Consider the following 27,233-nt stretch of genomic DNA (forward strand, 5'->3'; position numbering starts at 1 on the left):
ATGTCGGGGAACCGCTCGTTTAGTAGCGAAATGGGTGGGAAATGGTTTGGGTTGGAAATGGTTGCCAAAGTAGCCAAACCTGACGTTGGGCCAACGTTGGTATGTCGCAAAGTCAACATTTTCCCGATGCTGGGCCGACCAATTTTGCTACTAGGGCCGTCTTCGCCAGTTTTCTCGAGATACTCCCTTTCCTCTCACATTCTCATTCCACTGATTTTTGGGGGGCGCGGTGGCTCAGTGGTAGAGCGTTCACCTCCTGTGCTTGGGGTCCCTGGTTCGATCCCAGCTCGCGCCGTAGTGACTTTGTGGTGGACAAACACCGTGCTCGTGGGTTTTCTCGGGGTTCTCCCGTTTCATCCCACTTTCTTCATTCCACCATTTCACTCATTTCTCGTTATCACCGTCCCCTTTAGCCTAACCGGCATAATCGTGGGACGTTAAACTTAAAGATTTCATTTTATTTTTTTCACTGATTCTTTTATCGTCATTTACTTGCCTTAATGACAGTCTCCTTGTACTAAAGGACACAAACATGGGATGTTAACCCAAAAGGTTTCACTTCATTTTCCATCTTCCCCTTTCGTAGGTGTAAAATTGCGAAGTAAAATTCGGATTTTTTTTTTTTTTACCGATGTTAGCCTCTTTGACGAAGCTTTATGATGTTATTTAATTACATGAACGAGCATAGAGGTCAATTCTCTTCCATGTGACATGGGTACATTGAAATAAAAAAATTAAATCTTTCAGTTTAACGTCCCACGTATATGTCTTTTGGGCTAAGGGAGACGGATGATTAAGGCAAGTGAGTGATGATAGAATAATCGAAATATATTTTCAATTAAAGATTTTAGTTACGATGCACGACGCTAATCGTCGCTACTATACTATGACCACTGTTTTGTAAGGCGGAAATCAGCGCCGATTCTTACCTGCGTCTCAAATAAGAACTACAAACTACGGAAATGTGAAGTGAAAGGGTCTTTATTCCTAATATCTTCCCCTTACCTATGAAATGTAACTTCGATTTTTTTCCAAGAAACTTTAAAAAACTTTGTTACTGAACTCTCTATATCTATGTGTGTGTCTGTCTGTCTATCTGAGAAAGTGATGAGAATTTTTTCGCGTCACTCTTACCATTCCCGAGATATTGGCCGAAAAGGACGAATTTCCGGAGATTTAAGGATCCATATCTCGGTTACCATCAGTTAATTTTGGTACCAAAATATTTACCAACCTCGTAGGTATTAATCAAGACCAATATCATCTCTCTATGACTTACTGTTCCTGACATATTGTCCAAAAAGTAACGCACAATATTTTTTTCCAGAAATTTTAATATGTACCAAAACCAAACAAAACACAAATGAAGTTACATCTTTGACCTACTTTTCTACATAGTCACAAAGTTTCCCAACGCATTTCTTCCAGCGTTTTACCAGTTTCAACCAAGATGCCCTGTTCGCAGAAGTCCGTTTTGTTGGAGTGTAGCAATCTGCGGGCTGCTGATTTCACTTCCGCATTTGTCGCAAAGGGCTGGGCAGCCAGAAGTTTTTTCATGGGACCAAAGAGATGAAAGGCTGGCGGTGCCAGGTCCGGACTGTACGGAGGATGCTCGAGCACCTCAAATAGAAATTTGTTGAGTTTCTCACGGACAGGTACAGCAACGTGTGGGCGGGCATTATCATGAAGGAGTTTGGCACCGTCAGCATTAATGTCGCGGCGTTTGTCATGCAGGACACTACGCAACTTAGCCAAAGTTTTAATGTAGGCTGTAACATTTACAGTAGTCCCGTGTTCACCAAAGGCCACCAATAAATACAAGGAAGATGTCCCAGAACACTGTCAGAAGCACTTTCCTCGCAGATTGAGTCACCTTAAACTTTTTTTCGTACTGGGGAACCAGCATGTTTCCACTCCATAGAGGCCTGCTTGGTTTCGAGCACTTAGTGGTATGCCCACGACTCATCACCACTGACGATTTGTTTCAGAAAGTCGTGCCGTTCTGTGACGTAACAAGTTAAGTGATACAAGCTTGTCATCATTTGCTGGCCCTTGTGGTTGTCTATCAGGTTCTTAGGCACCCAGCGAGCACTAACTTTACGGAATTTCAACGGGTCATGAACAATGTCGCACACCACACCATAGGAAATGTTGAACTTTTGCGATAAGGTTCGCAGGTGCACACGCCGGTCGTTCAAAATTGCTGCGTAGATGGAGCGGATATTCTGCAGTGTTGAAGCTGTTACCGGCCTCCCTGAGCGAGGTGCATCATTAAGGTTCTCACGGTCCTCTTCAAAGAATACACACCACCTGGAGACATTGCTACGGTCCATACAATCGTCCCCATACACGCTACGCATGTCCCTGTGAATTTCACTCGGTGTATGCCCTTAGGCCCACAAATATCTAATCCCACCTCACTGCTCTTCACTCGTGGACGACAGTAACATGCGCGTCATGATTGTTTCGTAGCTCAGGCTTCTCTCGCTAGAGCTGCACAGGAGAACAAAATATCCTCTGTAGAACAAACTTCAAACTCTTTCGTCATGCAGTTTCAGCATTATTACTGTAGTACCTGAGGAGAAAAATATGTGCGTTACTTTGCAATCTGCCATCGCAGTTTCGATTTCGAGACGTTGAAGGAGGTGTATCTTGGGAACTGTATGCCATAGAGAGATATTGGTGTTGATCGATACCTAAGAGGATAGTAAACATTTTGGTACCAAATAGTAACCTGTGGCCACTGGTTAATTTGCCACCGTTGCCCAGATATTGGCAAAAAAAAGTTCGAATTTCGGGAGATTTAAGGAACCACATCTCGGGAACCGTAAGTTATAGTGAGATTATATTTTGCGAATTTTTGCGAGAAACTGATGAAGGTACGGATAAAAATATTTACTTTACATGTAGGAAAAATCACAGCTCTCCTTCCCACTCTATATCTCCATTCGTTTTAATTTCGTTATGGGAATGCTCTAGAAATATTCTCAACTGGTTAGACTTCTACGCATAAGTCATAAGTTTTATAGAACTGTTTTGCCCGTCTATCCGTCTGTTGACAGGTGTCAGAGCAAAAACGGTGAAATATCGAGATTCGTTTTTCTGCAATCGATTCAGAGTTCCTAGGATTGATTCAATCTCCTTCGTTATCTCTCTACTCAAACTGGAAGTAGTTCAATTAGCATTTTCCAGTTTCAACGTTTATAAAACGAAAAGGGTAACAGACAGCTCCAAGCAATTTCCCGCAGTAAATTCAGGGTGTAAACAAACATATCATCACATCTCACAAGACTCTAGCAACAATTGAAATTTACCACTGTTTCCGGTTCCAATTCTGTTTTCAGTAGACTAAATACTGTAAGAGATATCAAGATTCTGTTTATTGCAACCGATTCAGCTTCCCAAGAGAAGGTTCTATCTTGTCTCTTAACCATTTATTCAAACCGGAATTGGTTCAAATTAATAATTTCCGGTTTTAACCTTTATCACCCTAGAACAAAAGCAGTAAGTAATAGATAGTAATTGTTTTTCAATATTGATTCAGCGACCATAGATTTATCTTTGATCTTATTACCTTATTGTAACCAGTAATTACTACTACTACTACTACCAGTACTACTTGAAGCTTGAGCATTGAATTCGCATTGTTAAGAAGTCTACCGTAGTTTCACACTGTGAAACGATACTCGCTTCTTATAAAAGTGATTTTCATTCTTGACACCTTATAAAATCAGCATTACGGGGTATGAATGCGAGGATTAATGTTTATGGTATTACCCTCAAGAAGTTTACCCCCAAAGGATGCAACTGCATACGTCCTGCCTTTATATCGCCTAGACGTTTGTAAATCAACAAGGGGTACAGTCGTACCATAGTATTCCTCCACTGCAATCGCAGTGTATCTGACTGGCAATTCACTTGAAGTTATTCCATGACAGTGTGCCAGCACACAACTCCGTTTTCGTTGTTGTAATATTGATCCAAAACTGAGTTTAAACTAAACTGAGTGTGTTAAAACCCTATGTACTGGCCAGACTTCTTCCCTTATTAGAAAACACAAGGATATTTGATATTTTACGATGGCCCCAGCATCCAAAATCGGTGACAAGGACCTTAAAAACCATCATAGTCCAGTACATCCAGGTGTCATTCCATGATTTTCTGGAACGTGCAAATCTGTGTTTGGTGAATAGAGATTTCTAATTAACTCTTAATTAACTAATTAACTAATAAGATTCAACTTGAATTAAACAAAGTAAGTTGATTAAAGTTTCTTTAATTTATTTTTTTACAAAACTAATCTTTTTTCCTATTTCCCGTATTGTGTACGAAATCGAAATCATGCTAAAATGCCCATTTTACTACTGATACCTCAATTCTTTAGCAAAAATGAGACCCGAGATCGATTTCCGGTGGGAGCTCATGTGGTTCGGATTCCACATTAAGCTGTAAGTCCACGTCTCATATAGCCTCGCTGCTGAAAGGGGCGCTAAACTGGAAATCAAACCAAATCAAATTTAGCAAAATAGTTTTTTTTTCTTATACATACATCTTCTTTACTTAATGTTACACGATTATGAACCGAGGATAAAGAAGACGATGATGATAATAATAATAATGAATGTAACCCCTAGTAGCAAAAAAGCTTTCAGCCAGTTGGTGCGTGCTTGGCTTTTGGCTTTCTACGCTTGCACTTGAAACGCATGCTTTCACACAATCTGTCTTTTGTTGTATCTGCAAGCAATGCTTTAGACCTTTCCCAGAACATCATAGTATCACTGGCCGTTCATTCGCTATTGACTTGCCTTGACATGTAAAACGCTTGCGTCAAGCTTGAATGGGGCACTCAATACAAGGTTGCCCTCATGTATCTTCGCTACTGGAATCCAGCTTGCAGCATGCTTGCATGGTTTGCAATCAAGCTGGATGCAAGCTTGGCCGACTTGTAATTCAAGCTTACAGCAAGCGGTTTTCAAGTTGTCTCTGCTAGTAGGGTTTAGTCGGAAGTCTTCTCATTATTATTGGAAATACATGCTAATGAGAAGCTACTTAACCAATGTGATTCTTAAAAATCAAGTACAAAACGAAACAGTGAATGTATGAAAGAAAGTACAACATCAGACGAGAAACAATCAATTTGCAAATGGTTCAGGCGAAATGTGTGGAGAGTAAAACTTTAGTATCATTCCCTTCAGTAAAAGGTAATGGTACAAAGGTATGGACTTCGTTTCTGATAACATAACAAAATATACAGGGTGTTTCAAAACAACACTGACAATGTTTGGGAGGTGATTCCTGATACCAAGATAAGACAAAAAGTATAGACCAACCTGGGTGCATAAATGCTTCCTCTCGGAGTTATAGGCTGCCGAAAACATGAAAAAAGATGAATTTTGAAGGTCCATAAGGTCAAGTCTTCACTTGAGAACTAGTATGTGCCCTATCCAAATATCCATGTTTCTGGATCCTAAGGTATTTCTGCGACAGTTTTTACATAGGTAGTTGGTGAGTACTTCAAATTATATGCCCTTAGCCAAACTTTCCTCCCCCATGTTGCGGGCCATTGCATCGGAAGTGTCACAGTTCATCTCAGCGACAACAAAAAATGTATATTCAGCACTAATATCGGTCACTTTCGATCATTTTTAAATATCTCTTCCTCCCCTTCCCCCAAGTAGCGGGGTTGGATTTGAATTTAAACGGGTTTGAAAGTATCACTGTTCACCTAAGAGGCCCAAAAAACTATAACTTCGACACTAAAAGTTGCCTTTGCGATCATTTTTATATATTTCTTTCTCTCCCTCCCCCAAGTGACGGGGCTGAATTTTAATTTAAACCGGATCGGAAATGTAACTGTTCATTTGAATGATCCCGAAAACTATGGATTAGACACTAATATTGGTCATTTTCGATTATTTTTAAATATTTATCCTCCTCCACTACGTTCTATCTTCCTCCTCCCCAACTATCAGGGCTCAACTTGGACTGAAACAGATCAGAAGTGTTACTGTTTGTCTCATCGACCCCGAAAACTATGGATTTAACACTACCATCGGTCATTATTAATCATTCTTAAATTTCTCTCCCCCTCCTCTTCGTTGCATCGTCAAGGTGAATAGCCTAAAGTAATCCCTGCCCCATAGTTCATGTATGTTGAAAATTTGATTGAGATCTGTCGGGTGGTTCCAGAGTGATGAAGTCACACAGGCAGTGATTTTTATTTTAATTATTTTACATATTTCACCCCTTCCCCTCAATTAGATTGGCTCGTCAAAGTGAAACAATAAAAAAAATACCCAAGTCCCGACCTCCATATATGTTGAAAATTTGATCTAAATTGGTTGGGTGGTTCAAAAGTTATTAGATTTTATTAGTTTTATTTATACGTCCCCCTACGCTCCCCCTGTTCTAAGATCTACCGTTAAAGTGAAATTACAAAAGTGTTTCCAGATTCAAACCTCATGTATCTTAAAAATTTGATAGAGATCTATCGGATAGTTCAAGAATTATTAAGTTACAAAAATAGTCATTTTCACTCTTATATAATTTGATTTTTATATATCTCCCCCTCCTTCTCCTTCCCTGCGTTGGTCCGTAAAATTTTAATCAGAAAAACGATCTCAGGCCTAAACCTCATCTATGTTGAAAGTTTGATCAAGATCGGTCGAGTGGTTCAGGAGTTATTAAGTTTTATTTATTTTTGTACCCCCTCCCCCAACCCTCAGCTCTACCATCAAAGTGAATAGCCTAAAACCAGCCCAGCCTCGAACCTCATCCGTGTTACAAGTTTGATCGAGATTGGTCGGGCGGTTCAGGAGATTTAGAGTTACAAACGTAGTGATTTTTAATTTTATATATATAAGACACAAAAAGGGATTTTATGTCTCTGGAGATGGGATTTTATAACGTTTGTGGTTGGCATCACTGAACTAAACTTTAGCTGTGCAATACAGTTATATCTTTACCGTAGCGAGATTACGTCATCTGTTGAATACGCCATCAACAGGAAGCTAGATAGTTAAGTGAACTGCTACCAAAAATTCAAGATCACCTCGCTGCGCGTTTTTTCAACATTTTTGGTTGAGGTGGGCAACAGTAAGTAAGGTTCATTTCAAAAACGTTTCATTGTCCGTTATAATTACTTTCATATATAAATGCGTATTTGTTAAAAATTGCTTATGATTATATAGTTATGAAAAAGATCGCTTTTTCCTCTAAGAATGTGCAACATACAGAGAAAAAGGAAAATAAATTCAACTAAAATTTTCTTCTGATCCGCGTCTCCTACATTGAAGTAGACGTATGACGGTGAGCTTGACAAATTAATAACATTTTACAGCACGTAGAATGATATTCTTTATTAGATAGTCTCTGAAGATGTTTCGGAAGCTTGGTGTTGTGAAACAAACTTCAAGGTCGGATAGAGGTCATCCGGAGTTGTTGCATTGCTTAGTCTTGCCTGGAAGTCTCACATACACAGCTGTAAGTCTGATGAAGGTCATCCGCAGTTGTATTGGTTAGTCTTGCCTGGAAGTGTCACATACAAAGCTGTAACTTACATGCAAAGAATCGTCCCGTGCTGTTTTGCGAGTCAGCTGAATTCCACAATTGTAAGTTATATTTTATTTCATAATTGATGGTTGCTTAGCACATTTTATTAAACTAATTTAGTGTATTATCTTCTATATAGATACGAAATTTTGTTGATTTTGCAGACAGTACTGAAATATATACCAAATTCAAGATGGCGGAAGATCAAATGAACACTTGAAAGAATGTTGAGTGTTACCTAGAGGGAAATGAATTCAGATTGTTCATATACGGTATATATGAACTTAATAAAATTAACTATTAGTATATTCGATATTGGAGGTGATTGTTGGAACCATTTGTCCCAAAACACATGAAACCAGACGAACACTTCGTACCGTAAGATGGAGTTACTTTGCACCAGATGTAAGGAATTTTAAGGAAAATCGCATGTAACTTATAAACGTAATGATTTAGAACACTGTATTTTAAACATATAATAGCTATATATAAAAGGAAAACATTCGTGCAAGTGCATTAGTAAATATTCAGCATGACCATGGTTATTGAAATACCGGTATAAAGTTTGGTGCAAAGTAACCCCAGAGGTGAGGATACTATGTACCACATACAAAAACGTATGTTCAACATACGAACATAATGATTCTGTGCAATGTTTTACCTTCAGTATTTACACATTTCACTTCCTACACAAAACTGCATACAGTCTACAAATATTGATATTAGAATGACGGTATTGGTATCAGTACTTAGTATGAATTATCGATATTTGTAAATAGAAATTATATATTTTCTCGTACCGACACAGAAACCACTTTCTGATAGTTCAGCGTATGTCCCATAAAAATGCCAACTCAGGGGAAAAAAAAACTCCATGAACTGATTTTCCTGGGTTATTCCTTATGTCCAAGATTATCATCCCAACCGCAATCAGTGGAAAATTTACATGGCTTGGGGCTTTCAGGCTGAAGCCCACCCAAAATTGCAAGATTTTTTTTAAAAAAATGTAATGTTAGTCATTCTATGCATATAAGCTTCAACCTCCCCCCTCCCAAAAGTCTATTGATTTCTTTTAAGAAAACGAATCCTTTGTGAGTGAAGCCTCTCTCAAACTATTTTTCTGCAGCCATCATTGTCCGTAATTTATTTCCCGGCAAGAAACCAATTTCAGCATCTACCTAAATAGGAAATTTACTTAAATTAGAAGGCAGATAAGAGGTTATTTTGGACCGGTGCAAAATAACCCCGATTAGAAGCTGAAATCGCCTTCTCCCAGTTTTATTTTTTTCTATGCCTTTAAAACGTTTAACACTTCAATTTCAACAATTGCTTCAAAGTCCCATTATACACAGAGTATTCTACGAAACTGACGTAACTCTGACGGAAATTATTGTAGGTAATATCTTTCAAATTTTGTCGGCCTTTACAATGACTGCTTTTCATACCTCTACAACAACAAACTTTCCGGGTAATTAGGACTTATGTTAGCCGCCAATATTATAGCCAAAAATTGTACATTTAGATGTTCTATCTTACGGTTACAGTTGAAATTTTCTCTCTACAGTTCATGGTTTTACTGACAAAGGACTGCGAAAGTCTTTTCATATTTTGTACAAAGCTACCCGTGAAGTCCAAAGTAACACAGTCTTACTGTGCTGTTATAATTATTTTGAAAAGCATATAAAAATGTACTACTGTTTACTAGAAATAACTTTTAGCAGATATCTTCGGTTTATCAAACATAATGGTATTATTAACTTACATATGTTATTACTTTTTTGTATTTTGAAAACGTCTTTTGCTTTAATGTCTCATAGAGTAAAACAGAACCGAAACATTTTTTGCATTCTGTGTCATTTAAGTTTCTGCAATGAAGCAGGGCTGTTCATACTCCAAACACTTGTAGCACGAAGTAACTAAAATTCATGTAAACGTCAACAATTTACACAAAAATTAGCCAACACCCTAAATTTATGTTTATATGGGTACAGAGAGTCAGAGTCAAACCATGCAGTAAGTTTAAATGTGGTGTTATTTATTTTAAGAGGAACATGTCAAGAGGTTCCAAGGGAAGCCTTATGAATGGTAGGGAATGAGGAACCCTCAATGGCCATGTACGTAAAGAAGAGAGAATATACTGAAAGTAGAGACACATATGATTTGTTACTCATTGTCCGAAGTGCAAGGGACTTATATATCTTCTGATTGAGTACGACATGAACTGACATTTAACTCTCGGCAAGAAATGTGAAAGTACAGTTTTGTTGTATTCTGGCATACATAACAAGCTTTAAATATTCATATCTTCTGGTGCATTTTTAGTATTCTCTCGTGATTAAATGAGCAAATATTTCCCTCCTTATTATTTTTGTATTTTCACCTTTCGAGATAAAAAAAAAAGAAAAAGAATATACAAGCTGAAAATCCTATGCGTCACTTGAAGTTATCATTAGAATTACATTCACGCTAATATATCAAGCAAAAGTAACAAAAATGAAGATACCGGTACTGAAAAAAAAAAGACCTTCTAAGTTTGCAGTAAGGTTAGGTTAATTTAATTGTTTGGATCCAACATGAAATTGTGGTTCTTGTGTCACCAAGGTCCGGGATGAAAGAGGTCATTAACATCCAGTAATGTATTTGTGAAAGTACTAGATGTTTGTCTCAGTAAGGCCCGGTGCTGAAAGAGAACATTAAAATACAATCATACGTGAGTGAAAATAATATGTTACGCTCCACGTATAGTATGCAATGCGTAGTAATGGTTTCGGGAACCATAAGAAATGTATGTATAATATACTTTCGTACTGCGTGTTTCATCTGTAAATCAAATCTCGGGTTCTCGACGTTTATGGTAAATAATCAAGGCCTTCTACGTAAATAGGGCACATAGGAGAAAACTATGTTTCAAGTAAACGCAAAAAGAGGTAATACTGTATGCTGTCAATAAACTAACAATTACTCAGTTGGCAAGAAACCACATAGAAAATACATCCTTCACAGAACGTAATTTCCAGATAATATTATACTGCCTACTAATGGTTAATACATACAAATGCGCAGTATGATTATGTGTCCTTTTTACGTAGAATACTTTTGTAGTACATAAAGAATGAAAGTCATATTAAAGTTTCAGAAACTATCTTTATTTTTTAAAATGTATTCAAACGGAAACTTACGAAGATTGTGAAAGCATATATTCTATAAAGTCAAGATCGTCCTACTGTAAGAAAACAATTCAATTTTTTAACATCATTGACTTTTAATTGACTCACTTTGGGGTAAGGACCTGGTAGTTCTTACGTTGCCAAAATCTCCAGTCTCCTGACAAGATTCAAAATAAGTGAAAACATTATATTGTCCAAGTTTTAGAACACAACAACGCACCACTGTGTAATGATTTGATGATAACATATTCCATATTACATGACTGGGAACCTTCATTTTCTAGAAACTTTTTTTTTTTCAAAAAGAAACTGTTCAAGAGAGGTTCCCAGTCATGTAAAAGTTCTGGGTTCATAACAACTTCAAAAGGTGATGGGATTTCCCTTCACAACACTATTGCAGTTAGATAAGGCTTTGAATTACCAATCACCTCTTTTTCTTTTTCTTTTTCTTTTTTTTATCAGATCAGTGTCAGTTGCATTGGGAGAAACCGGAAAAAGTTTAATTGCCTTTTTTTATAAACTCTTGCAAATCAAAGAGTAAACTTAGTCATCAGAAAATTACTATTTTGACCCCGTATTGCATCACAAAGCATATAACATCGTCGACTTCGAACAGGTGTACCAGCTTCATTTTCTCGATTGTTGACATGAAACTGACACCACTGAACCTTTAGATACAAGAAAACAAGAATGTGTAATCTGCTTGAAATGGGAACAAAAGAGTATGCGGCCTTTTTATGTAGACCCCCTCAATTATATTAATAATTATTTCATATATATATTTGTGAGAAATGTTCCTCCCTCATCTCGTACGGATGAATCTCTTCGTTGAAGATGGCAGAGAAATGCTCTTTTGCCAAACGTTCTATATCAGTTGTCCCTGAAACTAGAATTTTAAAAATATATTCAGGATATCTCTATTAATATGGTAATTACTTTTGATTTTATGTATATATAGCTATAAATTACAGAAGAATCAAACACGGGCATTAGGGTGGCCCGAAATTTTATTTTCTGAATTTTGATTGGCCGGGTTGCGGGAAAGTTGCCTTGTGTCTGTCGTAGTCAACACAAAATATTTTTTTTAGGCAACCCCTTCCTTTGCTTCATGGGACTTGAATATTTTTTATAGCTGCGGATATGCAACCTGCACGACATTACAATGAAACTCGTGCTGCACAGCCATCCTTTTCCAGAATTTTGATTGGCCGGGTTGCGGAAAGGTTGCCTTGTGTTAGTGGTAGTCTACACATAAAATTTGGATTGTTTTTTGGTCAACTCGTTCCTTTACTTATGGGAATTGAATATGTTTATAGCTGCGTTTATGCAACCCGCATGGCATTACGAAGAAAATTCTGCTGCACAGCTATAACTTTAGTTCTTTTTCAGACTGAAGCATTCTGAGCCCGAAAATAAAACGCAAGAGAAAAGTGATATGCTCTATTGTTCCTATGTGGTTAAAATTAGACAAAGAAACAGACGAACATTGTATTGGTGCTTTCAAAAGACATTATGAATATACAGTAGGTCTTGAAAAAATGTTGATGGACCTTCCCTTGCAGCTCTTAGCTAGTTTCAGCACACGAACTCTGCAACTCACCAGAACCCACCACAAGGAGGTGACTGTAAATCGAGTTCCACACTCTCCCCACCTACTTGCTTCCGTCTTTTTTTTTTGGGGGGGGGGACTGATTTACATTTGATAGTCCTGCTTGAAGTTGAACTTTTTCATATATTTTTTTCGAGATTCTATTGTTGTCCAGATAAAGCCATCTCTTCGATCCGTTCCAAACACTGATGATGACGCCTCTGTAGCTACTTTCATCATCCTCTAAACTGCATGCGTATTGCACGGAAAACATCGAATTTTCTCAGAAGCTATAGTCGCCGCTCTAATATTTTCTTCTATCTGGCTCGAAGAAAGTTCTCTTGTTAATGGTGGCACGGTAACGTCCGTTGAGAACCAATCGATCATCTCATGATATTTACTTGCGCCTAAGTTTACTTTCGGAACAATGAATTCACGTGGATTTGATCACTTTTTTATTCTTCTCCGTCCTAAACCTCGGGTGTACTGGCTCCTGTCAATGATCACTGCCAACAACAAGTTTTCGGGATGGACAAACTAAGCGTTGGAACTAAACACAGTATACACGATTCTTAATTCCTCTGGAAGAAAGGGCGCAGATCCACCGAGTAGCCACAAGTATCGCGTCCCGTTGGTAAGAGAAGAATTTTGCTTTATTTCCAACCAAACTCGTGCATATACTTTGCTGACATACTGTGCAAGCCAACGAAATGCTTCTTCGGGATTTTCGGCGCTAATATATAATCGGAGAATACGAGAAGTCTGCGTCAACCATCGGGACATGACAATTGGTCCAGGCTTTTTCTTCAGAACGTCTGGCGGACACAAACCTTCTGAAACGGCTCGGCAAATGCCCGAAAGGTATTGCTGATGGCTACTGGACTGTGTGTAAAATTACAATGTTTCCGACTTCTTATAAAGCAATGCTTTACGTATTATTATTGTGAGCTGTGTTGCAGGTAAATATATATTTTCTAATATTGCACAGCCGATTTCAAAATTACTTGATATCACATTAAAATTTTCTTTATAATTTAAGCAGGTCTACAAGAAATTGTTTACAAAAAAAGCTGCAACGTAAGGTTGACAACATATTTTTCACGCTATATATGAAGAACATGAATTGAAACATACAGTGTTTAGTCTAATTGATTACAATTTTAACCATATAGGAACAATATCACATATCACTTTTCTCTTGTGTTTTATTTTCGGCCTCAGAATGCTGCAGTGTGAAGAAGAACCAAAGGTTATGGCTGTGCAGCACAATTTTCTTCATAGTATCATGCGGGTTGCATAGCCGCATCTATAAAAATATTTAAGTCCCATGAGGCAAAGGAAGGGTTTGACCAAAAAAATCCAAATTTTCTGTGCTGACTATCATTAACACGAGGCAACTTTTCCGCTACCCGGCCAATCGAAATTCAAACAAAAAAATCAGCCCACCCTAGCGGGCATATCTATGTGAAATTTTGAACTTAGCAACGTTTCTCATTTATTTTTTTATTGTGTCAATAGCAAAAGAAACGCTCAAGACACAAAATAACATGGTTAATTGTGGTTAATTAAAAGCTTAAGTTATTTACATTTTACAAAATTATTTAATGAGTATTATTATTATTGTTGTTGTTTTGTGTTTGCCCACGAACTGCTCCAAATATAAAACCATATTTTTTTTATTAAGTCATTAAAGGATTTCACTATATGCAGCAATCTCAAAAGTATCGACTTCTAATAGCGTAAGGCATGCAAATGATAGAGCACATCTATTAGCGTGAATGTTTACAATTAGAAAATGTGCATGGGATGACGGACCTAGACTTTTATTATAATAAATTTTCATTGTACCCCTTGCCCTTCTTTACACAATTTTACACAACTGTTGAGCAGGGTTGTGTATCATCCAAGGATATTAGTGTAACAAACTAGCGTTTTTGGTATTATACAAGAAAGTAATGCCATCAATTCCACTAGTATAGAAAATAAACATTTATTTACATAATAATAAGAATCGTAATACCTGTACGTTATATTGTCTTTTTTTCAAAATATTGTCCTCCTGCGCCAATACTTCTTTCCCAGCGGGATTTCCAATCTGCGAAGGCATCCTGGAAGCACTATTCAGAAAGTCCGTTTAAAACCATTTCACAAGTTGCTTCACGTCGTCAGTTATTCTGTAATGATGTACTTTCTAAACGGGGAAACAAAAATTAGTCTCCGGGAGCTGTAAACTTGCCGAGTTTCATACAAAACTTGATTGCATTTCTTTGTTCCAGTGAGAGCTGCATTTACCATAATCGATCTCGTTGGATAAAGAATGCTGCAAGTTACAGTCGCTTCACAATAAAAGGAAGGACATTACTTTGCCAACAGACCTGATATATACCTGGTATACAGGGCCGTGCCGGGAGGGCGAGCGGGGCGACGGCTCCAGGCGCCGGAGTAAGGGGGGCGAAAAATTCGGGAGAAAAGAAGGAAAAAACATAGGAAAAATTGCTTGAAATATATGTATGGGGGCGCCGTCGTATACTCTCGCCCCGGGCACTGATTTTCCACAGCACGGCCCTGCTGGTATAATAAGTAAATATCCTACTCTAAAGCAAAATAACTAAGCTATTGCTAAGAAGAATATTTTTATTTAATTTGATTTTGGTGTTTTCTACAATGTCAGTTCATCTTTCTTTTTACAGACGCTACTGCGACCTTTTGTTGATCTTACATATTACAGAGAAAGGAAGTGGAATCATTGGTGTAAATCAACAGCGGAGCTGAAGTCAAGCCTGAAAAGTAAGTTTTATACATAGGCATGTTTTCAATTAGAACTTGCCGTAAAGCACTAAGACGTTTTCCATTTATTATAATAGCAGAGTGGCCCATAATTATGTTTGACTGACTATAGTATTTTTAATTCTGGACCAAAGCTTTCAATGTATAAATAGCAACCTGAGAGTGGGGATAGCGCTCACTGGACTTACCCGGGATGTACTTGAACCTGAACCCACAAAGTGGTGGTGATGCATATATTTCCTGAAAGCTTGGGTCAAAGTAAGATCAAAACCGGTTACCAAAATTGGGGAGGTCTCATGCATTCCGCTTGGGGGCAACACTTTACTTAATTTTATTAAAATCTTTAAGCGCATCCATAAAGTCCGTTGCAATCCCGAAAAATCTGAAACGGTGAGACAGATATGAAAACAGAAAAACACTTCTTTCATCATTTCAAAAGTACAACGTTTCAGAGTAAAATAACTTGTCCCATGGTCCCCTGCAGGGTCCCAGGCCGGGTCCAACTCAAAATTTTTAAACGGAAAGAGGGGTCGTCATCTTCCATATCGTATGAAAGTCAGTGTTAGTTGAAAGAAGATAAATCAAGTCTCGACTCTCTACGATAAGCCTGCGCAAAATAGCGGTTTGTCAAAATATCAACACAATCTTCATTGTAAAGTTTATGGCATTTGCAAGGTCAGGCATATTCCTGGCAAGATGAACTCGAACCTAAACTGAATCGGAACCGGAACTGTAATGATACTGCGCATGCGCAAAAACACGTTCAAGTGACTCCACCTATGGGGCTAGTTGTAGGTAAATAAATAACAACCTGTTTGGAAAACTGGCCTTGCGAAGAAGTCCGCTAAGTTGTTCGATCAAACATGTAATCGTGACTGAAATTTACCAGCAGCTGAAAGAGGTTTACGGAGAGACTTCTCACAGAGTGCGTCATCTTCATTCACGATAACGCCCGCCCGCATACATCCCAGAAGATCACCAGGCTGTTGCAGCAGTTTCACTGGGACACCAATCCTTTGACAGCCCAAGGGACTTTCACCTGTTCCCGCACTTGAAGGAGCACATAGGTGCCGTCGCTTCGCTTCAGACGAGGAGGTGAAAGATTCATGACAACAAGGCTGAACACGCAACGACAGGATTTTTACCAGGAGGGAGTCTCCAAACTCATCCCACAAAGCGACAAGTGCCTGAACCGATATGAACACTATGTCGAAAAATTATTATTTACTGTCTGTTGGCTATATTACTTGTATGTAATAATATATACACATTTCACTGCAGGGTTAGTAACCTTACTTTCTGAACACTGCTCGTGTAACGAAAAGAATCTAAAAAGATGCTTCTAGGTTTTCTAAGAAATATTATAAGTAAAACTCTTATAATAAATTTTCAGTTTTATTGCTACCCATGCTTTAATGGATATCCTGACAACCTATTAAAGTATTTTTCTTAATTCTTTTTCCAGGTATGATGTCGGGAGAAAAGTCGAAACAGAATTTCCCTGAGGAAAGGCCTGACCCAAATCCGAATCAGATTCCTACACAAAACCTTTCTGGTCCAAACGATGAAGTTATTGGCCAGGATTTGCATCTCGCTACTGAAGTCAACACGTATCGCGAGCTCGCCGAGACAACCCAGAAGGAGAATGCTCTTTTAAAACAACATGTCCAACAATTGCGAACAAAGTATCCTGAAAGAATGCGTGAGATGGAAGAAAATCAAGATCGTCTTCGGCTACAACTGGAAAATTTCAAAAAGAAGGGCAAAGTTCGTAAGCTATGGATTCGCGGAATACTTGCCTTACATCATCGTCAACTAACGTACAAGAACAATGAAATTAAGAGCGTTCTCAGAAGAATAAGAACTATGCGCTGGAAAGAGAGGGCGCTAAGTGACCTCTTGAAGCTATATAAGTCCATGTTAAAACGGCAGCAGGAGGAAGTAAGTACATTTAAGTAGTATTATGTATTCATATTTTTAGCGTTGTGGTCCTCAAAACACAAGCTCCCTCTGAGTTGATTTTGAGTTTAAGGTCGCTTCCAGCAGCGAGGCTATATGAGACGGGACCTACTGATTAATCTTTTACAGGCCAAGTTATGTTCCCGTTGTTATTTTTAGCTAACTCTTGCATATGTTATTGTTTTAAATATATTATTGACCACCCATAAAGAAAAAAGCGACCGATGATTGGAAGGTAGTTTTTGAACATGTTATAAAGTCGGAACATTGGTCTGTCATAGTTTAAATTCCCTGATACTTTTAAAACTTTTCGTTTGTTGATTTGGAATATGTTTTTTATTTACTAATTCCTAATAAATGTTACAAATATTGTTATAGTTAATGCCAAATCTCCAACTTGAGTAATTCTAGCAGTTATTAGGAACCGCGGTGGCTCAGGGGTAGAGCGTTCACCTCTGGTGCTTGGGTTCCCGGGTTCAATCCCAGCCCCCGCCAAGTGAAATTTGTGGTGGACAAACACCGTGTGCGTGGATTCCCTCGGGGTTCTCCTGTTTCCTCCTACTCTCTTCATTTCATTCATTATTTATCATCACCGTCTCCTTTAGCCTAACCGGCATAACCGTGGGACGAAAAAACTCAAAGATTTAATTTCATTTCTATCAGTTATTATAGCATTTTTACTCAAATGATATAAATTATCTTTTATGATACATATGATTACAATGTAATAATATAAATTCAGCTATACAGGATTACAATAATGAATTATACAGGATTCATGTCAAAGATAAATACGAAACCATGTAAAATATTTGTGGTAATACGTAAAATATCATATAATAGATTAAAACACAAATATTTCTCTTGTTGTGATCCGTAAACACCTCTCCAAACTTTACTCCACTTCACTATGGTATAGAGCAGTGGTTCTCAAGCATTCCGATAATGCGGACCCCTTGTTCATTCGGAAAGTGATCTGCGGACCTCCTTGCAATACTGCCTGAAATTTCACATTGTATTAAACAATATACTAATTAGAATTACCACTGACAAGAAAGAGATCAAGAAAAATAATGCAATAACTAATTTATTCTAAAAATATATGATTGTTTTCTAATGAATGAAATTGCAATTCAAAATACAGTAACTTTCAAGACTGGAAATCAATGTTTTTTTTTAAAAAAAGAAAATTCACTTAATAAACAATGTTCTTAAATATGAGGTCCCTAATGTGAGGAATGAAATTCTTTCTGTTTTTCCATAATTGCATTGAAATCTGGAATAAGTTTTGTCACCGTCAATCTTAGTCCGATTCCACATTAAGACGATTTCACTTCAAGGTTTTAACACTGCAAAGAGCAGAAAAGGTCTGTTCACATAAGTAAGTGGCAGGGAAAGGCACCAAATGTTGAAATACCTTTTTTAGACAACTCTTCATACTCACAGTGCACATGCAACCAAAAACTTACATAATTCTTTTTCTTTAAAAACGTTTTTCTATTAGGTATCGCAGGATAGTTCCAATAGTTGTTCTTGTTGTGCTAGAGAGATTCATACATTGTATGTCATGGATTTCTAGATTAGTGAAAGGGTTTTCAATGCAAGCATTACCAGGTTGTGGGACAGGGAAATATTCTCGAAAACTTGCAGCTAATGGTTTCAACTGTCTTACAAGTTTTTCTGCAATTCAGCTGAGAGTTTTTCACCTGAAGAATCAATGAATTCCTTGAGCACTGGAAATGATGAATGGTTATTGTTTTGTAGTCGTACTGTCCACATCTACAGTTTCTTAATCTTAAAAACACTTCTTGCATAACAGCTGTGAGTTCCATTTTATTACAACACATTTCAATTTTTAAGCCTCGCGGACCCCCTGGATGGGTCCCACGTACCCCAGGGGTCCACGGACCCCACTTTGAGAGCCACTGGTTTAGAGAGAAGCAACCTTCATGTAGTATCTTAGCACACTCTTTACAAAATTTAGTAGTGTTCTTGTAGAAAGCACACTGTCCTTGATTCCCCATCATCAAATATTGATTGCCAGAAATCCTTAGTTCTTTGGAAAGTATAACGAGATACTTTGTATCGATTCATAATTGTATGATTCATAATTGTTTATCTTTCGGGCAGAAAGTGCTTTTACACAAGCACTATACATATTATAATGTTAATTAAAATAATAGAAGAAGAATGTTTTTAATATAAGAAATATATATTATTGTCTTGTTGGTTGCTATGTCGTTGTTTATATATACTTAACTTAACATGTTTGATTGCAAGACAGTTTGTGTGAATATACGTTAAAGGGGAATCAAAGAATAAATTATTTAATATTTATCATGAACTTGTAATTTCGTTAAGAGGTGATCATCTTAGTGAATATAACATCAGAAGATATTTTAAGGTATAAATTAGTATTGCCACTAGAGATATACTTATATTAACTGGACCAGGGTTAACGGCTACCTTTGGTGAGTCGTTGTAAAATTTTTGGTTTACCTCACCCGGGATTCTTGTAAATTCACGTCCCGAAGTTTAAAGTAAGGGTGAATTTACCTTAATAAGAAGGTTCATGAATACTAACTCAACCATTCTTAGAAGTGGCAGAGTAATCATAAGAAAAGTCATGATTGGTGAGACAGTAGAGAATGAAACTGTTGACGGTGTTAACAATGAGCAGAATATAGCTCCCATTACACCTGGAATGTCGACACTAGAGGACAGAATTCTAATAGCATTACAGCGACAGGAACAAAATTTAGCTCAAGTGTCTGAAGAATTAAAACAAACGGTACAGCAAAAATCTGAAGAATCTAGTAGACAGTATGAAGAATTGAGTAGACGATTAGATCAAATAGATCAATCTGTAACCCAAGCTGTGAGAGACATCACGGTACAATTTGATGAGAAGTTAAAAAGATTATCTGAAGATTGCAAGGATAACTACAATCATGTAATCCAAGAAGTCAATATTGTAAAAAAAGATTTTGAAGTAATAGAATCTTCTGTTCGTCAGCAAAAGATTCAGGTGACAGATAATTCTAACCAAATACGTGCAAATACACAATTGATATCTACCATACAGGAGGAAATTAGGGCGTTACAGATTAAAGATAATGCATATAACAACGACGTTGTTACTGATCGTTTGGAGTTCCCTCATTTACAAGAGATGCCCTTGCATCCACCCGAAGCAGATCGACATGGACCTTGTGTTACTTCTTCTTCAAGTAACCCATCCGATGAGGATATTATTTTGGAAAGAATTCAACAAAGGAATATAGATGGGCGGAAAAGAGATGGTGGAACCACGCATAACACGCGGAAAAGAGATGGTGAGATCACGCATAACACAGTAGGTAGAAATTTCCATTTAACACGAAATGGTGAAAGAAATATAAAGTTAAGTGTAAAAATGAGCGAAATACGAGCTATGAGTAAGTTTAGTGGTAGCAACTGCAATGAAAATGCTACTTCTTTCCTGGAAAAATTTCAGGATGAATGCAGTATAATGTGTATAGATAAATCTCAATATATGAAACTAATCCCTCATTTATTACTCCCACCGTGTTCTTTATGGTTTAAAGCAGTACGGGAACACGTCAAAACATATGAGGAATTCAAAGCAGCGTTGATCGCAAATTATGAGAACGACTTTTTACTTGCTAACAGAGACGCTATGATTAGAAACCAACCTTTTCATCCTCGCCTACACAAATCTATTGTTGATTTTGTTGTGAACACTTACAATGAATTAAAAGTTGTAAATCCACTACAATCTGAATCCAGAGTGATTGCATCTGTCCGAAATCTACTACCTTTTAAATTGCAACAAATTCTGCTTTCTACACAGTGCATAAGTTTCAATCATCTGCTAATGCTTGTTCAATATTACGAAAGTCAATACCAGGCACAGAATAATCAAACTGGAGTAGGTAAAATTAGAAATAATTCAGATAACCTTAGGTCAGTACCTGTCCGGAATGTAAATATTCGTAATGTAAACAATACGGAACATAACCTGAATAGAGTAAATTTAAATAATCAGAATAGGCAAAGATATGATGTAAATCCACCTAACCTAACTAATTGTGATAATAATTATGTCAGACCATTTAACCGAAGTAGGTTCCAAAACAGACGAAATGTATGGCGAAATTCTGGAAATACTGTAAACCCTATTGATAGACGTAACTGTAGTTTAAGAGATGGCACTTCGTATCATAATCAAAACAATCACGCAATTCCTGTACAAAATAATAATGCGGAACATAATCAGGATTGTGCAATACAATGTACTTTATTGGAACCATACACGAGTACGAATTTAAACTAACTGCAGCTGATGTGGTAGGGGTTAAACCCATATCAGCTATTGATTCTTATGAATATTTATCTTCAAATTTATGTGTTAATGTCAATAATGAAAACAACCTTTTACATGATGTATTTGCAAGACTGTTTGTGTGAAAATAAATTTAATTTCTTCTTTTCGCTCGCCCGAGCATAGGTTACATTTAATTTTTGATTTTTACTTAATTTAATTTTCTTTAATTCTCATTAACAAATATTAATTCCCAAATGATTTTAAAAACAAAGGTTATTTATATTATATTGATTTGTGTTGGAACTTTATTGTCAAAGATTATATTCAGTCATCTAACGTAATTATTATATAATTCGCTCTGGAAAGATTAACCATTTTTAACATGACCGTTTTTAATAATGCATGAAACTATTGATCATTGTAATTTATGTTTTAGAATGGAATTATCTCTTATGCTTTTGATTTCGCATCCTTCGTTAATTGTATTAGTAAGCGACGACTTTTTAATGATAAAAGATAAATAATAGTGGAATGAAAGTTTTATTATAAATGTATTTATATGAGGTAACTGAACGAAGTTATATATATGAAGGGCGATCAAAATGTAAAGAACACAACTATTATCATGTTATTATTATAAACGGACCAGTGGTTCTTAAATATAAAAGTCAAGCTTCCATGTAACTTTTATATTTAGTCCCTTTATCGAGCGACATTTTATATAACGAGATACTTTGTATCGATTCATAATTGTATGATTCATAATTTTTTATCTTTCGGGCAGAAAGTGCTTTTACACAAGCACTATACATATTATAACGTTAATTAAAATAATAGAAGAAGAATGTTTTTAATATAAGAAATATATATTATTGTCTTGTTGGTTGCTATGTCGTTGTTTATATATACTTAACTTAACATGTTTGATTGCAAGACAGTTTGTGTGAATATACGTTAAAGGGGAATCAAAGAATAAATTATTTAATATTTATCATGAACTTGTAATTTCGTTAAAAGGTGATCATCTTAGTGAATATAACATCAGAAGATATTTTAAGGTATAAATTAGTATTGCCACTAGAGATATACTTATATTAACTGGACCAGGGTTAACGGCTACCTTTGGTGAGTCGTTGTAAAAGGAACCTTCTTGGTCCTTGCTTTGAAGGGACTTTTAGTTTGTGGTAAAGAATATATAATGTTATCTCTTTTCCGAACGGTAGATGTGTCATTCTACTGGTATCGTTGTTATGAACCTCTTTATGAAGGAACCCACTTGCAATCACAGCAATATGTATAAAGCATTTGCGAACACATTCTAGCAGCACTTCTTACTTCTCAAACGTGGTCTGTATTAGTGGCGGGCAGTGGGAATATTCCCAGTGGGAAGGGAAATACAAAATGGGAATATTCCGTTTTTCTCCTGGTATACACATTCCCGGGAAGGAATTTATTTCCATTTCTTCCCTTTATTTTCCGAATTATAAGAACCATGGTTAATTACTTTATTTTCATTCATTGCCATTTACTTCTAGGTTTTAAGTAATTTGGAAGTTTAAAAAAATTGACTGTACTTTATATAACTAATTAATGATATGATTTTTTAAAAAAAATTATTTCCATTTGCCTAAAAAGTAGCAAAGTACTAATTTTAAAGTGATGAAAAGAAACCACTTTGTAAAGTAATATAGAAATGGAGCTGAAATACTATAAATACACCACTAACCGCCATTAGTAATAGATGCCGGTCTGTTTGAGGTCTCTAACTCGAATTTCGCTCTCTGAGGAAAAATCAGATATTGAAGAAAGATAAACCCGTCAATTCTTTTTTTTTTTTTTTTTTTTTTTTTTGATAAACCCGTCAATTCTCCAAAATACTTTGACCTCTTGCAAGATGAGTTCATAGGCTACGATCCTTTCAAACAGACCATCTGCCACCAAACATCAAGAAATTCATCGATGTTGGTGTGGTATGTCATAACGCTAAGTTGTCCACGCTCAAGAAGAGGCAAAATGATTTGATACTCCCCATGGTCCGAAGAAACCGCCAACATGAATTCTATATTTAAACCAGTTCATATTGCTCCAAGAACAGTGCCAGAACGAACTTAAAAAGAATGGAGAGATGGAGTGGTAAGGATAACTGTGATTGTTCCTACATCTAAAAGTAAATCGTTTTCACCCGCACTTCCTTATGTTTATGGCAAAAATTCGCAAAATATCACATCTCTGTGACTTACGGTTCCCGAGATATGGGTCCATAAATTTCCCGAAAGTCGAACTCCCCAGCCAATATCTGGGGGAACGGTGGCCAATTGGCCATTGGCCACCGGTTAGTATTTGATACCAAAATGTTTACCATTCTCTCAGATATTGATCAACATCAAGATCATCTTTCTATGAGTTACTGTTCCTAAGATATTGAGAAAAAAAAGTTCCGATTTCGGGAAATTTAAGGACCCAAATCTTGGGAACCATAAGCCATAGAGAGATCACATTGGTGTTGAAAAATACCTAAGAAGATGGTAAACATTTCGGTACAAATAGTAACTGGTGGCCACTGGCCAAACCAGTTGCCAGTTCAACAGTGGTCACCGGGTACTAGTTGATTCCAAAATGTTCATCATCCTCTTCTGTATTGATCAACGCCAATATTATCTCTCTATAGCTTATGGTTCCCGAGATATAACGCCTTAAATCTCCCGAAATTAGACATTTTTTCGATCTCAAAAACTCTGAAAGAGCGACGGCAAAGATTCCATCCCTTTTTCAGATTGTTTCTGATGCTCTGTCGAATGGAGGGATCAAAATTGAAAAATTCGCAAATAACAGACAGACACAGACATAGCGAATTCAATAACGAACTTTTTAAGTTCGTTGAAAATGGAGTCTTCTATACTTAAAATAGCGTAAACAACTACATAAACTGACAAACAAACAATAACTGTTTCAGGCAGTTGTAACAAATTGTAGTACCTCTCGTAAAGTTACAAGTAGGTACACAAACCGTGAAAAGAACTGGAGTATTTATGGCCCTTTGACCTGGTTATAGACCAGGGATGCACCCACGTGAGGGTTCACCAGATCCGGACTCCCCAAAACTTTGTAACTCGACGTACATTAATACACTTTCTTTATAAAATTATATTTATATAAGTCAGAAATTATTGCTGCAGTCTTGTAACCTAAATATTTGATTTTTCATTTCATCCGTACTTTCGTTTCATATATACTAAAAACAAACTAATTCTATCATTTTTTCTGAGGTGACTGTACTTAACAACTACCTTTTGGATGCACAATAACACCTGCTCAAAAACATAGACGTAGTAAAAAATGAAATCTTTGAGTTTTACGTCCCACAGTTATGCCAGTTAGGCTAAAGGAGACGGTGATGATGAGTAATGAATGAAATGGTGGAATGAAGAACGTGGGAGGAAACGGGAGAACCCCGAGGAAACCCACGCACACGGTGTTTGTCCACCACAAAGTTTACTTGGCGGGGGCTGGGATCGAACCCGGGACCCCAAGCACCAGAGGTGAACGCTCTACCACTGAGCCACCGCGGCCCCAACATTGACGTAGTGTTTTGTAGTATTTGACCCCCGAACTTTGGTCTCCTCCCAACAAACATTTCTCAGTGTGTGTTCGTTATAGACTCGCCTAACCCGAGGCGGTGATTGTTCATGCAAATAACTTATAAAGCAAAATTTGACAGCTTGCAATTGAACTTCTTTGTAAACCGTCAACTTTAGCTTCAAGTTGTGAAAATCATACAAAGGGCGTCCAATAACTTTTGCACAGACGAGCATAATGTTGTTATTTGTTACAATACGATGATGAAATTTTTGGGTGAACATACTTTGATCCTTTCGCTTTAAAATCATATTATTTTTTTTGAATTGTTCACATGTAAATCACAATGGACACTGAAGTAGACATCAGGACCCCACAACGGTTGGTATTGGAATTCCTGCTGAGAACTGGTGATGAGTCAGCCACATCAATTTATAGGAAGTTAATTCCGGTTTATGGGGATCACACGTTAGAGCGCGCACTGTCCAACGTTGGTTGCAGCGGTTTAAGAAACCTAGACTTTCCAGATCAGGCCAGAAAATGTTGGTCTCTTTGTTCTGGGATCAGTGCGGTGTCCTTTTCATAAACTCCTTGCAGCATAGATCTACAATTAACAAGGAGCGTTATTGTTAGTCACTGGAGAAAGACGATGTGCTTTCGAGACAAAAGACCAGAGCTGCAACGTAAGGTCATCAAACTCAGTCACGAAAATGCCAAGTCATGCTGACACAGTAACAAATCATGAAAATTGAAATGGAAGTCCTACATCAGCCTACCTACAGTCCAGACATGGCTCCTTTGGATTTCTTCCTGATTAGTCTCCTGAAGGACTACCTGCGAGGAGAAATATTTGACAGGGACAAGGCCCTGGTTTCTTGTGTGAAACGATGGTGTAAAAGTTAGCCTCCTGAATTTTAGCAAAGTGCATTCAAGGCATGGAAAGAACGTTGGACGAGATGCGTGGCAGCAGATGGAGACTAGAGTGAGTAACATAGCTTTATAGCCAAAGGATCAAAGTCTGTTCACCAAAAATTTTATCATCATATTGCAACTAATAACGATATTATAACCATCTCTGCAAAACTTATTGAATGTTCCTTGTAGTTTGGTATATTTGGAAGGCGATAATGGATAAAAGTTGTAATCCCTTGTAGTTTGGTATATTTGGAAGGCGATAATGGATAAAAGTTGTAATCCCTTGTAGTTTGGTATATTTGGAAGGCGATAGTGGATAAAAGTTGTAATCCCTTGTAGTTTGGTATATTTGGAAGGCGATAAGGGATAAAAGTTGTAATCCCTTGTAGTTTGGTATATTTGGAAGGCGATAATGGATAAAAGTTGTAATCCCTTGTAGTTTGGTATATTTGGAAGGCGATAATGGATAAAAGTTGTAATCCCTTGTAGTTTGGTATATTTGGAAGGCGATAAGGGATAAAAGTTGTAATCCCTTGTAGTTTGGTATATTTGGAAGACGATAATGGATAAAAGTTGTAATCCCTTGTAGTTTGGTATATTTGGAAGGCGATAAGGGATAAAAGTTGTAATCCCTTGTAGTTTGGTATATTTGGAAGGCGATAAGGGATAAAAGTTATAATCCCTTGTAGTTTGGTATATTTGGAAGGCGATAAGGGATAAAAGTTGTAATCCCTTGTAGTTTGGTATATTTGGAAGGCTATAAGGGATAAAAGTTGTAATCCCTTGTAGTTTGGTATATTTGGAAGGCGATAAGGGATAAAAGTTGTAATCCAAAACTGTTCTTCCGAAAGGAATCAAATACTCATTTTCACGCTTCTATACTATACTGTTTCTATCCCTAGCAACGAAACTGCTTTAGAAAAGTAAAACAAAAAGAAGGATATGATCGCAACTTCTATAAAACAACACTCCCAACATTGAAATAACAGTGGTTACTTAATGCGGGATGTTTCATTGAGTATTATGTGAGATTCAGTATTGTTTGATGATATTATGAATTTCTCGTATAACTCCTGATGTTCACAATTAATGTATGTGTTACTTTATTGATTTGTTGTAGGAACAAGAAAGCCAGGACGATGAAACCTCCCAAGATCCTCAACAGCAAAGCAATGGCGACCAAAGTGTATCTGAAGAAGGAGGTGATGGTGTGGCCGAGAATGTTATTACGGGTTAAAAAATGTTATGGGTAACATCTTATATCTATACATATAATTGCTTATAGCGCCTCTTGTGGCAGCTTGAGAAATTAAATTTTTAAATGAACTTGTTTGAGCGCTCAAGAATTCAGTTACAACCAGTG

At 37.0% G+C, this 27,233-nt stretch overlaps 1 protein-coding gene across 1 annotated transcript; it reads left to right on the plus strand.

The window, feature by feature from the left end:
• Window positions 1-27,233, plus strand: LOC145674250 (uncharacterized). The gene is made up of 4 exons (XM_081744085.1): window positions 1-99; window positions 14,997-15,093; window positions 16,559-17,034; window positions 26,991-27,233. The coding sequence occupies exons 1-4, from the start codon at window positions 1-3 to the stop codon at window positions 27,105-27,107; spliced, it is 789 nt and encodes a 262-aa protein (XP_081600211.1). The 3' UTR covers window positions 27,108-27,233.

The sequence above is a fragment of the Thermobia domestica genome, chromosome 17 (assembly GCF_964235325.1).
Source record: "Thermobia domestica chromosome 17, izTheDome1.hap1.1, whole genome shotgun sequence".
In the NCBI taxonomy this organism is placed as follows: Eukaryota; Metazoa; Arthropoda; class Insecta; order Zygentoma; family Lepismatidae; genus Thermobia; species Thermobia domestica.

What these genes read in the sequence shown, in the direction of transcription:
- LOC145674250 (XM_081744085.1), top strand. Translation starts at nt 1, where the DNA reads ATGTCGGGGAACCGCTCGTTTAGTAGCGAAATGGGTGGGAAATGGTTT. An exon ending in GCTGAAGTCAAGCCTGAAAA is followed by an intron (nt 15,094 to 16,558) that starts GTAAGTTTTATA and finishes TTCTTTTTCCAG; the next exon opens with GTATGATGTCGGGAGAAAAG. An exon ending in TAAAACGGCAGCAGGAGGAA is followed by an intron (nt 17,035 to 26,990) that starts GTAAGTACATTT and finishes GATTTGTTGTAG; the next exon opens with GAACAAGAAAGCCAGGACGA.